At 37.8% G+C, this 16,035-nt stretch overlaps 2 protein-coding genes and 1 pseudogene across 2 annotated transcripts; all 3 read right to left on the reverse strand.

Annotated features, from left to right (window-relative positions):
* Positions 1-3,112: 3,112 nt before the first annotated feature.
* On the reverse strand, positions 3,113-7,224 carry LOC140861113 (uncharacterized). Its single transcript, XM_073264116.1, has 5 exons — positions 5,886-7,224; positions 5,639-5,822; positions 5,313-5,554; positions 3,322-4,220; positions 3,113-3,154 (listed from the first exon to the last, which is right to left on the reverse strand). Exons 1-5 carry the CDS (start codon positions 7,222-7,224, stop codon positions 3,113-3,115), a joined length of 2,706 nt encoding a protein of 901 aa, XP_073120217.1.
* Positions 7,225-9,937: 2,713 nt separating this feature from the next.
* LOC140894755 (two-component response regulator-like APRR5) lies at positions 9,938-10,539 on the reverse strand. The gene is made up of 3 exons (XM_073303360.1): positions 10,421-10,539; positions 10,245-10,342; positions 9,938-10,138 (listed from the first exon to the last, which is right to left on the reverse strand). Exons 1-3 carry the CDS (start codon positions 10,455-10,457, stop codon positions 10,043-10,045), a joined length of 231 nt encoding a protein of 76 aa, XP_073159461.1. The 5' UTR covers positions 10,458-10,539; the 3' UTR covers positions 9,938-10,042.
* Positions 10,540-12,391: 1,852 nt separating this feature from the next.
* LOC140866699 (protein STABILIZED1-like) lies at positions 12,392-14,793 on the reverse strand (annotated as a pseudogene).
* Between the last annotated feature and the right edge of the window lie 1,242 nt (positions 14,794-16,035).

The following is a 16,035-nucleotide window of genomic DNA, read 5'->3' on the forward strand; positions in this document are numbered from 1 at the left end:
TCGATCATCCCATTATCCAATTTTAAATTCAAAATTTAAATAATTGGATAAACATGCTGTGGCATCATAATTTAAAAGATAAAATCATATTTTATCTTATCCATCCATAAGATCACATCTTATCATCAATTGTACCAAAATAATCAATTTTCAAAATTCAATTTAACGGATAAAATATTTAAATTTTCCAAAAATTCAAATTTATCCAAAAATCAATTTTAAAAATTTCGGACTCGAACAATTCGATCCGATGCCTCGTGATCTTATCAAAAACATTTTTCGATCGGATCAAACACTAGAATTTCAAAATTTCAAAATTTTCAAAAATCAATTTTTAATTTTCCGGGCTGCCCGGGACAATCCCGGGCAGCCCGTGCCCTTACCGGGCGCGGGCTGGGCAGCCCACCGCTTCCCATTGGGCAGCGACGATCGCTGCCCTTGGGCAGCGATCCAATCGCTGCCCTTTTTTTCTTGCCCGTCAGAAAAATAAAATTTTTGATTTTTTTAAAAATATTTTTTGTTTCAAAAACCCGAGGCCAAAAATTTTTGTACAATCGATTAATTTAATCGTTTGATCTAAGCAACCTGGCTTTGATACCACTGTTGGAAAATCGTGTTCAGATCAATTGAATCGATATCCGGTGCAGCGAAAGTTTAAAAATTTTATTTTTCTTTGATATGAAACAATTTCATATCATGGGTATCAAAACGTTTAACGATTAAATCACACAAGTAAAATAAATAATAATTAATTAAATATTTTACCTCCAATCTCGAAGAGAGATTATGGACACCAACAGAATTTAATCTGCTCTTCTTGTATATCCCGGGAACCGATGGCGTCACGATCAATCACCGAAATAAGGTCCACGAACAGAAAACAGAAACCCTCTGATTGACTGCACTAGAAATCAATCAGAAGTTTTGCGTAGAGAATAAACAAATATGATCTGTTAATTCAGAATTGTAATTTTTCACAAAAATCACAAGTCTGAATTTTCTCCGGGAGGGACAAGGATTTCGAAAAACCCTTAGAATATTTAGAGTGTAATTTCGAAAATTATAAGACAAAAAGTGTTTGATTTTCGAACCCAACACCTCTATTTATAGATAATTTCTAGTTATAATTGTATCAGGACTCTAACTCCTTAAAGCCCACAATCCATAACTTAAGTCCAACAAGCCAAGCCCGTTGTTATAGAAATTAATATAAAATTCATCCTGACTCCGATTGATAAACTGATATCACCAATGTGCACAGAAACCATTTCTGCATCTTTTAGAGTCAAGATAATTTTTCTGAATCCGAATTCAGTGATTTCCAAAAATGCCCATCACTATGTCATTTTAGGAAATTCCACTCCCTTTAGTTGAGAATTCCAATTTCTCTTTCATTAAATTTAACTCTTTAAATTTAACTATCTCTACGGGGTTTTAGTAATCCATTACTTGTGTAACCCTCAATGGTTCAGGAATACAGCTAGTCGTGGGCTCACAACTCCTTGTGACTCGGAACAACAATTTTCGACTTACCCAACGAATCATGGTAAGAGCGTCTAGCAACATCGCCCCATGATTCCCTAGGTATTACTGATAGTGCCTGCAAGAACCATTAGATTTTGGTTAGCGTACAGTACGGTCCCTTCAACCAAATATCCCGATCGAATCAACAACCATTGGTGCATCGAGAGTCGTTCGAGATTCGATAACTATGCACAACATCTTGGAGATCTATTAGTGACATCGCATGTGTTACTAGGATAACCATTAACCTAAAACACATCATGTACTCTGGCCAGAGATTCGTCACACTAATATCTCCTCAGATCGCATAGGATATCCACACTCGCAAGTATGTGGTGAATCCTTGACAACAAAGCATCGACTCCTATATGCGTCGTAACTGTACCCAATCCCGACACCTGATGACCCCCAAAGAGTCGGTAAACGAGTCAAAGCACAGTACTAGCATATAGAGTCTTAATGATGTTTCAAGTAATAAGGACTAATGGTGTACAACCAAAAACGCGGACTTTATCCACTCGATAAGTGATAACCACTTGGAAAGTCCGAATAGGGTAGTTCGATCATTCATCATATGAATATCCATTTGCATGCTTCGAACATCTCTATGTTCCCTACCAATGAAACGTGGTACTCTGCATCGCAAATGCTAGTCTCAAACTCGAGCGATCCTTATCTTTATTTTCGGACGGCTCAATCGACTAGGAACTGTTTAGAATATACAGTGACTATAAGATGTGTTTCATGATAGTCATCCCCATGTACTACCACATCTTACATACACTATAGTATATTCAAGGTCTTTATCAAAACAACAATAGTATATCACAATATAACAATATGAAGAAAGATAAAGTCATTGCCATTAATAAAATGTAAATTATATTAAACAAAGATTGTTTACACAAAGAGTCATAAAAGCCCTTAGCCAAAAGTTGGCTATCCGCCCACGCCGTGCCGAGCCGAGCCGGCCGGTCGGACGGACGACGGCGATGGCGCGCGCGTGCGTGTGGCTAATGGTTCGAACCTAGCCTAGACTAGGTCCGCTCCCTTTAACAAACATGGGTACCCCTTGGGGCCCCAACCCATTGTCTAAACTTTGACATTATATAGTGCAATTTATTCCCACATTTTATCAATGTGGGACAATGAGCATAAAGCCTCATTCACCATCCATTTGTCCATAACAAATTTTCCAACAATCCCCCATATGAATGTGATTTATGAGAATATGTATGCATATGCTAAAACAGAGTTTCTTACGAAAATTATTATATGGGGAGAGGTAGCTTGTGGCTTTGAACCTTCCTTAGTGAAATACTATCGGATTTACTAGGCTGTCTAGTGAACGTGATGTCTTGAACTATTCAGCTGTTGATGTAAACCAAGACAACAGTATTCACACAATAATTTTTCTCACACTTTATTTGTTCTCATGGTTTTGTCCGTTTTGGCCCTGGACAAAATCTTGGATTCTTAAGTGTTTCGTTGAAGCGGCCCGTCTTCACACTTAAATAGGTGACCTCTTATTATATGAGTATCCTGCCATACCCTATTTCTTAAAAAAATATAGGAATCATTAAAAGTTTTAAAACTTAACCTTACTACTTGCACAGGTTGCACTTTTATCCTAGGAATGAGAAGAGAACGAAGTTCTAAGTGCACACGAACATTCATAACTTGATTTTCCCATTGAACCAAGATCTTGGGATCTCCAATCTACAAGGTTGGGTTTCTGCTATGAATATTCTTTAATTTTGTAGGTTTTAATCTCATTCCTCTTGATAAGCAGTTTACTTGATCTCTCCCTAAACCTTTTGTCAACGGATCAGCTAAGTTATCTTTTGATTTTACATAATCAACTGCGATAACTCCATTTGAGATCAACTGCCTAATGGTATTATGTCTTCGACGTATGTGTCTTGACTTACCATTATACATACTACTTTGTGCCCTACCAATAGCCGACTGACTATCGCAATGTATCATAATTGCTGGCACTGGTTTCGTCCAACACGGAATATCTTCTAGAAAATTACGAAGCCATTCCGCTTCTTCTCCCGCTTTGTCTAAAGCTATGAATTCCGATTCCATTGTGGAACGAGCTATACACGTTTGTTTTGAGGATTTCCACAACACAGCTCCTCCACCGATGGTGAACACATATCCACTTGTGGATTTAGAATCTTTTGTGTCAGATATCCAATTTGCATCACAGTATCCTTCTAGTACGGAAGGATATGTTGCATAATGTAATCCATAGTCCATTGAATACTTTAAGTATTTAAATACTCTTTCCAACGCTTTCCAATGATCATTACTAGGATTACTTGTAAATCTACTCAATTTATTTATTGAGTATGCAATATCAGGACGAGTACAATTTGTAATATACATTAGACTCCCAATTATCCTTGCATATTGCTGTTGAGATACGGGTTCACCTCGATTTTTGGATAAATGTAAACTTAAATCCACGGGTGATTTTAACGGTGTGACGTCATATGCGTTGAATTTCCTAAGTACTTTCTCAATGTAATGAGATTGTGTTAGGATAATTCCTTCAGGCGCTTTTACAATCTTAATTCCTAAGATAACGTCAGCTTCTCCCATATCTTTCATATCAAAATGTTTTGTCAACATTTTCTTAGTTTTCATGATGATATCATGATTACTACCCATTATGAGCATGTCGTCTACATATAGACAAACAATTACATATGAGTCATGTGTGCCTTTTATATAAACACATTTATCACACTCATTAATCTTGAATCCATTTGACATCATTGTTTTGTCAAACTTTTCGTGCCATTGTTTAGGAGCTTGTTTGAGCCCATACAATGATTTAATGAGTCGACACACTTTCTTTTCTTGACCGGGAGCAATGAATCCTTCAGGTTGTGCCATATATATTTCTTCCTCTAACTCACCATTTAAAAAGGCCGTTTTAACATCCATTTGATGAATTTCGAGATTATTTAAAGCAGCAATTGCTATAAGTACTCGAATAGACGTTATTCTTGTAACAGGTGAATAAGTGTCGAAGAAATCCAACCCTTCTTTTTGTCTAAATCCTTTGGCCACTAACCTTGCTTTGTATTTTTCAACAGATCCATCAGCATTGTATTTTCTTTTTAGGATCCATTTGCATCCTAAAGTTTTGCTTCCCGGTGGGAGATCTACTAACTCCCAAGTATGATTTTGCATGATGGAATCTATTTCTCTTTTTATGGCCTCTTTCCAAAGCGGAGGGTCAGGACTAGATAACGCTTCGCTTAAGGTCCTTGGATCATTTTCTATAGCATAACTAAGAAAATCAGGACCAAAAGTTTTAGCTATTTTAGCTCTCTTACTACGCCTTGGTTCTTCGTTTTCATGAGTTTCCTCATTATTGGATTCATGAACTCTTTTCGAAGATCTCTTTTCTTTTCCTTCGTTACAAGGAAAGACGTTCTCAAAAAATGCAGCATTCCTTGATTCAATAATGGTATTTTCATGTATATCAGGAATCACTGACTTGTGCACTAGGAATCTATATGCACTACTGTTGTTTGCATATCCAATGAAGATGCAATCTACAGTTTTAGGTCCAATCTTCACTTGTTTTGGCTTTGGTATTTCTACTTTCGCCAAACACCCCCACACTTTCAAGTATTTGTATGAGGGTTTATGTCCTTTCCACAATTCGTAAGGAGTTTCATTTTTATTTTTATGTGGAATTTTGTTAAGAATATGATTTGCCGAAAGTATTGCTTCCCCCCACAAGTTTTGGGAAAGTCCAGAACTTATTAGCATGGCATTCATCATTTCTTTCAGAGTACGGTTTTTTCTTTCCGCAACACCATTAGATTGTGGTGAATAAGGAGCAGTTGTTTGATGAATAATGCCAGATTCATTGCAAAATTCTTCAAATGGAGCAACATATTCACCTCCTCTATCACTACGAATTTTCTTGATTCTTTTGCCTAATTGATTTTCAACTTCATTCTTATAGGTCTTAAATGCTTCAAGAGCTTCATCTTTGCTTCTGAAAAGAAATACATAACAGAATCTTGTGCAACCATCTATGAATGTAATAAAGTAATTTTTCCCACCTCTAGTTTGCACAAACTTTAAATCACAAACATCAGTGTGAATTAGTTCTAGAGGTATTGTACTTCTTTCCACTGTGTGAAAAGGTACTTTAGTTAATTTAGCTTCAACACATATTTCACATTTGTAGTTTGAATCAATCTTAGTTCTTGGAATAAGATTTAATTTCCCAAGTTTTCTCAAAGTGTTGAAGTTAACATGTCCTAATCTAGTATGCCATAAATTAGAACATTCAACCAAGTAATTCAAAGCATTAACTTTATTACTTTCAAGATCACGAAGTACAGTCATTACATTCATTTTGAACAGTCCCTTTTCTATATATCCTTTTCCTAGGAACTGTCCATTTTTCATGATTACAACTTTGCCGGCTTCAAACACTATTCTAAATCCGGCTTTGACCAGTCTAGACCCTGATACAAGATTCTTTCTTATGTCCGGAACATGGAGGACATCGATGAGAGTAAGCTCTTTTCCCGAATTCATCTTGATCACCACTTTGCCTAATCCAACGATCTTAGAAGTCGCATTGTTACCCATATAGAGCTCTCGTCCACTTATAGGAGTATACTTCGAGAATAGATCCTTGTCAGCACAGACATGTCGCGTAGCTCCAGTGTCGATAAACCATTCTTTGGGATGATCAACCATGTTAGCCTCAAAGATCACTGCTGACAGATCTATCTCGGACAAATCAATAGGCACAGATTTGTGTTGGACCACATTTGCCCGGTATTGATTGTCCTTCTTCGGTAAGCGACAATCCTTGGTCTTGTGGTTCTTCTTCCCACAGTTCCAACATGTTCCTTTCCATTTCTTGTTCTTCCCTTGCTTCATATCTTTCCCAAAATGCTTTCTTTTCTTCATAGCGTTTGGCTCCACCAAATTTGCCTTCGCTTCCATCGGTATCTTACCAGCTTTGTTCTCCGATTTGCGATTGTCTTCCTCAATTCGCAGCCTTACTATCAAGTCCTCGAGCCCCATTTCCTTGCGTTTATGCTTTAAATAATTCTTGAAGTCTTTCCATAAAGGAGGAAGCTTCTCGATTATAGCAGCAACTTGGAAGGACTCACTGATCATCATCCCTTCGGCCATTATATCATGGATGATGATTTGGAACTCTTGCACTTGGCTAATCACTGTCTTGGTATCAACCATTTTGAACTCAAGAAATTTTCCGACTACAAATTTCTTTGTGCCAGCATCCTCGGTCTTATACTTTTTCTCCAAGGATTCCCATAGTTCCTTAGCAGTCTTGGTTGCAGAATATACACTATACAGTGTATTGTCCAACCCATTCAGTATGTAGTTTCGGCACAAGAAGTCGCTGTGACACCATGCATTGAAAGAAGACCTTGTTTGTGTGTCAGCATCCGGTACCGGAACAGCAACGACTTCCTTCAGAAACCTCGCAAGATGAAGTGTTGTGAGGTAAAACAACATCTTCTGCTGCCATGTTTTGAAGTCAGTACCGGAGAACTTCTCAGGTTTCTCGGCATGGGCAGTAGAAGCAGGGGCCGTAGGTGGCGGCGGCGTAACATATGGTGGTGGCGTAACAGGGGGCGGTGGTGGGGGCGTAATACTGGCAGATGGATCAGTAGCCATGAAACGAAAATTTTGTCTTAAACTTGTAGCGACAAATTTCACCACTTGCAACCACACGATCAAAACAGCGAGCCAAGAGTTTAACTCTTTTTCTTTAAGACAAAATTTGCCCCGCCTAGGTGCTAACGGGATTGTGCAAAGTGTCTCCCAAGATAGAACGCTTTACAACTTTGAGTAGCAGCACTGCAAACCCAAAGAACTTCGAACACAAAGTGCTTTAAAGAAAATCTTTTATGAAGTCTCAATGCAAGACAAGAGAAGAAAGAATGAGTGAATTGGTGAGTTCGAATGAATGCAGGGGCTATCTATTTATAGACGTTGGAAGGCTGCCTCGGACGGTTGCACCCCTTCGATGCATGCATGGCCGAAAAGTGGTTCGAGCTGAAGAGATGCACCTATTCAAAAGCAAAATAAAATATTTAATTAATTTTTGTCCAAAAAAGTTATATTCATGTCAAAGCCAGCCCAGCCCAGCCCACGCCGAGCCGGCCGAATGGCGGCGCGCGCGCGTGTGGCTAATGGTTCGAACCTAGCCTAGACTAGGTCCGATCCCTTTAACAAACATGGGTACCCCTTGGGGCCCCAACCCATTGTCTAAACTTTGACATTATATAGTGAAATTTATTCCCACATTTTATCAATGTGGGACAATGAGCATAAAGCCTCATTCACCATCCATTTGTCCATAACAAATTTTCCAACAAGTGCCAAGAAGAGAAAGGTGATCTATGAAACATATCAACACTACGAGAAAATGAAGATGGCGCGTGGTGAATTTGATGTTGCTGATTTTGTGATTGACATACATCTTCGGCTAAGCAAAGAGAATTTAGTTGGTGACAGAAGGGATTTTGTTTACCTTGATGAAGTGCAAGACCTTAGTATGAGTCAAATTGCTCTTTTCAGACATATCTGCAAAAATGTTGATGAAGGATTTGTCTTTTCTGGTGATACAGCACAAACAATTGCCAGGGGAATTGACTTTACGTTTGAAGATATCCGATCTTTGTTTTACAATGAATTTGTCATGAAATCCGAAAATTCGTCATACGCGAGAATAGAGGGGAAAGGCCTTCTGTCAGATGTTTTTAGAATGTGCCAGAATTTTCGTACTCATGCTGGAGTTCTTAGATTAGCGCAGATTGTCATTGATCTTCTCTATCATTTTTTCCCACTATCTGTTGATGCATTGGCTCCTGAGACTACTTGTTTATATGGTGAACCACCTGTTGTACTAGAGCCTGGCAGCAATGAAAACTCACTTATTATAATTTTTGGACGCGCGCAGCGGAAGTGGGAGTGAGAAACAAGTAGGTTTTGGTGCTGAGCAAGTCATATTAGTTCGCGATGATTCAGCAAGAAAGGAATTTCTAAATATATTGGTCGTCGGGCTCTTATTCTCACTATAGTGGAGTGCAAGGGCCTTGAATTTCAGGTAATCCTGATGATTATATGTGAATTCCATGACTTTTTCTTTGGATATTGTAGTCCTTACATTCAGCATCTTTTCTTTGATTTTTCTGTCCAAAACAAGGGAATCCGTGGTATGGTGTTGGTAAGGTGGATACAATCAAGATCTTTGTCAATAATTGTCTTTCATGCAACTCACATCCATTTCATTTCTAGTTTATTTTATTCCTTAATTTTGAATGCTAGGATGTGCTGCTATACAACGTTTTTAGCTCTTCACCTCTAAGCACTCCATGGAGAGTATTGTACGAGTTCTTAAAGCAAAAATATATGTTTGATCCACTTGCTAGCGCAGAAGCGCTTCTGCCCTAGACTAGACTTGTGTTGGAGCGCAACTACGCTAGTTATGTAGCATTTAATTTTTTTTTAAAAAAAATGTGTTTCAGATTTCAAAGTTGCTGGTCGTGTTGTAGTCGAGCCCCGGGGTCCCACAGTACCACTCGGTTTTATCAACAATGGTTAGGAAAAGTTAATTAGCTTTTAACATAAAATATGAATTTAAGTGCTATGAGAAGTTAAAGATAAAATTTGACACAAGAGAGCTCTTAATATGAAAATCTGAAATAAACACTGATTCACCAAAAAAAACAAAACAAAATATAGCCGAGAATTTTAGGCAAATATACCCTAGATTATTTACCTTAGCCTCTTAAGTAAATAGGTACAAACAGTTATCTTACATCAAAATAACTTGAGGAAATTACATACAAATCTCAAAATTTAGATCGTTGAACACACTTTTAATATTTTCGGAAATGTATAATTTACATCTTATGTGTGTGAATACATAAAAATTGTCATTAGATTAATAAAAAAATATTTTCACGCTTAAAATACAATACTGACGTTATAAAATGATCAAAGAAATAAGATTAACACACGACAACTTGAATTTAATAGAAAAAAATAATAACTTGATTTTAATAGAAAAAAAATAATATGATTTATATTCATTTGTACTGATTATTTTATGAATTGTACGCATGATAGAAAATTTATTTTGTATACAAGAAATAGTTTAGAATTACATTAATATTTTTGCAAGACGCATGAGCATCTTTACAAACAAAAAAAAATTGAGAGGAGATTAAAATCCTACTTATTACTCGGAAGGATTTATTTGCTATTTTGAGATTTAAAAAGGGGCAATATGCATTTTACCCAAATTAACTTTGGAAGTTCATATCTACACATAACTTCAAACAAATCTTGGAAATTTTTTACAAAACAAATTCAAGAAACCCAAATACTTGCCAGCAACAACAGAATGATACTTCCCCATACATGACTCTTTTTTTCTTTCTGTTTCAGTAGCTACTCATGATTTGCCTATTTCTCTGAATGCATGCTATGAACGATTGCCATTAGCCTTTTTCTCCGCTGTCTCTTCGACCTTATGTTGAACGACACTCTCATCTGGAACATCATTGTCAGCACTACTCGACTAAAAGCATAGGAGGAAACAAGAAAAAAAAATACATGGAATTATGGAATCTATTAATTAAAACTTCAACAAATCTATATGTTTGAGATATAAAAATTGATCCTACCGCTTGTTTACTCCAAAAATGCTGAGACAAGTTCTTCAACTCATTTTTCCTGACGGGCATTTGTAAGCAGTACCTGATCGAGTCTTGCAAGGACATCACTACATTAATACGAGGATTAAGCCTACTCTACCACAAAATTAAATTATTTCAAATTTGAGTTTTGCCAGATGTCATACTTATAACCAGAATGTTTTTGCAGGCATCATGCTCCATATTTAAGGTTAGGAGAGCATATCCAGAGATTGATGGCAGCTCAACTTCTGTCAAAATAAGGTCTATGTTTTCGGGGCTCCCTTTCAACACCTCCAATCCTTTTAAGCCATCATAAACAGCAGCGACTGGAACAGAGCAAAGGGAAATATAATCTTTAAAAAAAAAAAAAACAGAAAAGCCAATTGCAAGACACTCAAAGTTGCAGTAAAAACCACATTCTTCGAATAACACTCGTAGACTTGCATGGGCTTAACAAAATATGTTTAACCCAATAAAGATACTTGCAGCGAAAAATATATAATTTGAAGTTACGTTAACGTCAAGTCGTCAACTACATTAGCATGATTCATTGCTATTCATAAAAATCTAAAAAAAGAATTAATGACCAGATAATTAGTGATAAAGCCATAGTAAAAGCTTACCAGCGCAAATTTCAGAAATCAAAAGCACCACTGCAAGTACACGACGTAAACATGATATTTTTCTGTATGACATTAGATGAAACCTGAAAATTCATAAAACATAATTTACTATATTAAGTAATAGAAATATTACAAACTATTAGACATAAAATATATTTACTAGTTTACGGATAGTCCAACAATTAATTTAGGTATTGTGGTCGTGATGTAAACAAAGTTACTATTTTGAATTACATGGCAATCTTAACACAGCTAGGTACCAAAGTGCCTATTTGTCAAAACATATTAACCAGTCTTCTTTAACATTGAATTCGAACTCTCGTTATTTTTATCGTGAACCCTTGAGTTTAACATATTTGCTATTTTTCATAAATGTAGTAAAATCAAAGAGCTATAGCAAACTTGAGCCAAAGTTCGATTATTTGTTGATCAAATAGTATGATAGGTTGAATAAGAAATGGGATTTCGAGCAAGGGCAAAAAGGGCTACTTGAAGTGCGCCATGAGTTCTGTAAGTGCCTTTTTACTTTAAAAACTATGACTATAACTAAATGCATATGAATATCCAAAATGATGGTGTTTCATTCCAAAAACTCAGACTTAACAGCCTAATACATTAGCAGGAAATTGAATCTACTAGGAATCTAGTCTACAACCTGTCGACCATGCTCAAGTGTTTGTACCTTAATCCGATCATATCTCTCACTGCACAACTTTTAGCATCATCTGTGGCTACGCTGGCATCTTTTAACTCGCAGATTCTTCATTTGACAGAGCCAAATAATTTAGACAAATCACTTTCAAGTTTCTCTGCTCATGAAAGCGAGGAATAAATTTCATACACGTGTTTGACCAGTCGATAGTGCACAACAATGGGGAGAGCATCGAGCATCACGCAGCAGAGGATATCCACTCTCCATCATTCTTGCAATCTATCCTGTAAAAACTACAGTTGAAGGAGTAATTATCCATAAAATATGATGATACCACTGGAAGATTAGAAATATACACACAACATTTTTAATTGTGATCAATCAACTATTTTTTGTTTTACTGTTAGTTGAGTGGCACCAAACAAGCATGAGAGTTTCCAAGGAAAATTTATGGTAAGAAAGACAAAAATTCAGGTACTAGATCAGCAACTTATTAGTAAGGGAACAATGTAAACTAGGCGAACATCTGGAACATCAATTGGTAAACAGTCCGCACAACCGGAAGGAACTAAACCTTGAACTATTACTCCATGTTTCACATTTAGGACTACACTAGGCATCTGGACAGATTGATTTATTTACCCGTACCAAATAGCCAACGATGAAATCAACACAACAAAACCACAAACTTGTGACAAAGCGTGCCCAAAACAACAGCACTTTTTAATATGGTTCACAATCCATGAATATAATTCAGGACAAAATCTTCTAGTTTGACAACCGTATTAGCAAACTTCATCAAGCTGATCAAAAAAATTACATTTGATTTTATTTAAAAATTTTAAAGCCCAAATTAAAAGTCTTCTCAGCGCCTAGGCGCCAAGGATGCCTAGGCTGGTCCGACTAACACCTTTTCAATTTGGTAGGCCGATGCCGGCGCCTAGCGCCTAGGCCGATTTTTAGAGCACTGTTCATTTCCCACAGCAACCGCGGCCTTCTTCAAGATTGACTCAGTCGGCAGATGAGAGTTCTCCACAGCCTTTGATATGGCTTGCCATTTCTCACCATGCTTCGGTTCTGCCGCGATGCATCTGCTAAATACATCCCTCTGATGCTCTTCTCTACCATGATTTAGTTCAAATTCATAGTACAACGCCCAGAAATCCCCAACGTCAGGAGCAAGAGTAACTGCTCGGTTGAACCAAACCCTTGCAAGGTTATATATTCTTTCGTGCCAAAACAAATTTGCCACCGCTGCAAGGACATGGGGATCGCCCGAACATCTGTTGTATGCATCCCTGCTCTTGGTTCTTCTTTCAGACTCAGGAACCATCTCGACTGAAGCAGCCCAAAGGATGCCGCTGTGTCACTGCAGCAAGCCAGAGTTCAGGAATTTGGGGATTCTTCTTCCTGGCCATGGTCAGAACAGCGCGAGCCTTCCTCAGACCATTTACTTCTTCATCCAGGCGTGCGAGTGAAAGCCACAAAGGAATACAGTGGGGGCAGTTCTTAAGGCCCAATTCATATGTTTCCTTTGCTTGTTCTAGGTTCCCCAGGCATTCCTTCAACTGACCTAGCATCAACCAGAGTTTGAAGAATGAAGGGAAGATCTTTAACCCTTCATCTAGTAATCTCCTTTCCTCATAAGTGTTTCCCAACTCTCTCTCAACGACTGCGAATTTCATCCAGACTCTCTCGGTTCCTCCCCTTTCTCTAGCCTTTGCAAGAAGCATTCTAGCTCTTTCGGGCTCATGGTTCTCAAATTCAAGCTTGAACGCAGCAAGCCATATTTCCTCAGAATTGGGGATTGCTGCATATGCTTCCTGAAGAATCCCTCGAGCAGCAGGCACATCACCATCAAGCCACTTTTCTTTGGCACCCATTAACCATAAAACTTCAGCATGTGGTATGTATGTAACTGCCTCTCGCAGTAGAGCATCAAGAGACTCCCTAGTTCCATGGCTCTTTTCAAGCTGTGCTGCTTTAAGCCATATACTCTTCTTGGTCAAAAAGACGGTGAGAGCATGTGAGTAGATTGCCCTTGCCGTCTCAATGGATCCTCGCTTCTTGCATTCCTCAGCATCAGCAACCCAAGTCCTCTACTCCAACCTCAATAGTGTTGTGAATAATAGCCTGACATGTTGCAATGGAACCAGCTCGTTCAGCAGCCTCCGCTTCTTTCATCCATGCTTCTCTGTCAATTTCCAGGCCTTCCCTCTGCAAAGCTTGAATACCCCTTTCAATAATTTTTCCGACCATAGCAGTATTACCATTGGCTTCTTCCAATTTAGCAGCGGTGATCCATATAGCTGGCTCCTTAGAAAGCTTCTCTCTTGCTTTACTCAACACCTTCTTCGCAATTTCATAAGTCTCCAATCTAGCAAGCGCTAGCCAAAGTTCGACATGCAAGGGGCGGCATTCCACCGCCCTTTGCAGCAGCAGTCTCGCATCTTCCTCATTTGCAAGTTCGACGACTGCCTTCCAAAGCCGCACAGAATCCGGCAAATTATCAAGCGCTTTTCTCAAAACCATACTCTTATTCAAATTTTTGCGGCCTGCATCCACAACTTAAATGAATTTGGGATTGCCTTCACACCCCTGGCAAACCAAACATCCTCGGACTTTGGGCATTCCTCACACCCTTTCTTGATCATCTGCTGAGCTGCGGTAATCTTCCCCGCCACCTCCTCCAACCTTGATGCAGCAATCCAGCCATGTGGATGCTACCTAACTTTATTTATATCAAATACTTCTGCATCACTAGCAATCTTCATGCTCTTCAAATCTGTCAGGTAACCCTTTGGATCCACAACTGTCAACCCAGAGACAGAATCAGATAATCTGTCTAACTTGAGAGACAACACTGTTCCTCTCCCTTCACCAACGGCAGTCAAATCTGTAACAGGGGTCTGTGCCCAAGGAGTTTCGGTTCCGCCAACAGCCCTACTTTTCGGATCCAAGGCAATTGCATGCTCTTTTTCCTGCCTCGCCTTCTCCAATATGTTTGTTTTTATATTAGATATCATGCGGAAATGATTTACTCTCTTTAGACAGGGATGAGCATTTTGAAATATTTATGCACCCGAACACAACTGGAGTGCATATGAGTTTGCTCTTGAAACAAATCTCATCTTGGCAAAAAAAGTTTATCAGCGGGGTTGTTTATTCCATAGGGACTGGATTGCACAGGTTCTTAAATTTTTTTTTATCGATGAGAAAACTCCTCTGCCATTGGTTGTTTGGTGGATTGATGTGACTAATTCACATGTTAATAAATTGCAGTGTTATGTGATACTTATGCGTGTTTTTATGTGGTTTTGTTCTGATTTTAGCTAAACTTTGGACAGGTACTCCGTGTGTTTTGGTAGTATTGTTGTATTTTTAAATATTGTTATGATAATTATGATAGAGGTTTAGAAGCATGAGTTTTATAGTCCTATGTATGTACTGTGGTCAGTATAAGATGTTATAATTTTTTTATCAAAATATAAGATATTTAGACATCTTTAGCTAGTTTTTCTTCAAGAAGTCGTGGTGTTGAACATATCAGGGCATATTCAATCAGGAATCCTTTAAATAAAACTTGATATGCCAAGATCAGAGCCTCATGGCATTTCCCAAGGTTGTACGTGGTTGTTGCCCTTTCCATAAACAAGGACTTCTTGGATTGAGAGTTGATGGAATACCAGGAGCGTCGATCGTCTCATGCATTTCCAAACTTTCTGCATTTTTATTTGTGTTTGGAGCAAAAATATAAACAGTTTCATTTTTCTGCTTGAGACTGGAAAAGCAATAGATTAACTAACAGTAAGATTAAATTTAACACATGTTCCGGAGATGAGAAATTGTTTTATTGTAATGGATTCGGTTTATCATTTTTACCTGATTATTTGTGAATTTTGTACGTGACTTCACATACAATTTAAATAATGCTTTTAAAACATTGTTTTGATTTGTTTCATTTCTGAGGTACCATTGTGCTTGAAAATTGATACCAAGCACTCCATGAAGTTTTTTTCAAATTTCAACTTTCTCAATTTTCCATATATTTCAATACAACTCTAGCTTGAATGCTTGATGTAAGCAAATTATTGGTGCATCTAAGGCTTTGTCATCATCCAATATGATCATTCCTCATTTTTTTCCCTTTCGTTTTAAATTTTACTCACGAGGGGTCGGCTGAACTTGATCTTATACCATCAATACTTCTGAGTAGATACATGTTTGATATGGTTTTTGACTTGTTTTCCGCAACTATCCATTTTTGCTTATTAATCGCATCTGGTCGCGATACAATTGTAGTCGTCATTGTTGTGGTTTTCCGTATGAGGGGAAGAGAAGAAGGGCATGAAGTTATACTTGCATGAAGCTTGTTATTAACTATTTACCAGCTTGTTTGACTTGAAAATCTAACTCGTATCTTGATCTTTCTGAAGGTGTGCCCATATACATAGTAGCTAGTCCCGCATGAAGCAACATTTTTTTATGTCAAATTAGTAAATGA

Source organism: Henckelia pumila, chromosome 4 (genome assembly GCF_033568475.1).
Source record: "Henckelia pumila isolate YLH828 chromosome 4, ASM3356847v2, whole genome shotgun sequence".
Taxonomy (NCBI): Eukaryota; Viridiplantae; Streptophyta; class Magnoliopsida; order Lamiales; family Gesneriaceae; genus Henckelia; species Henckelia pumila.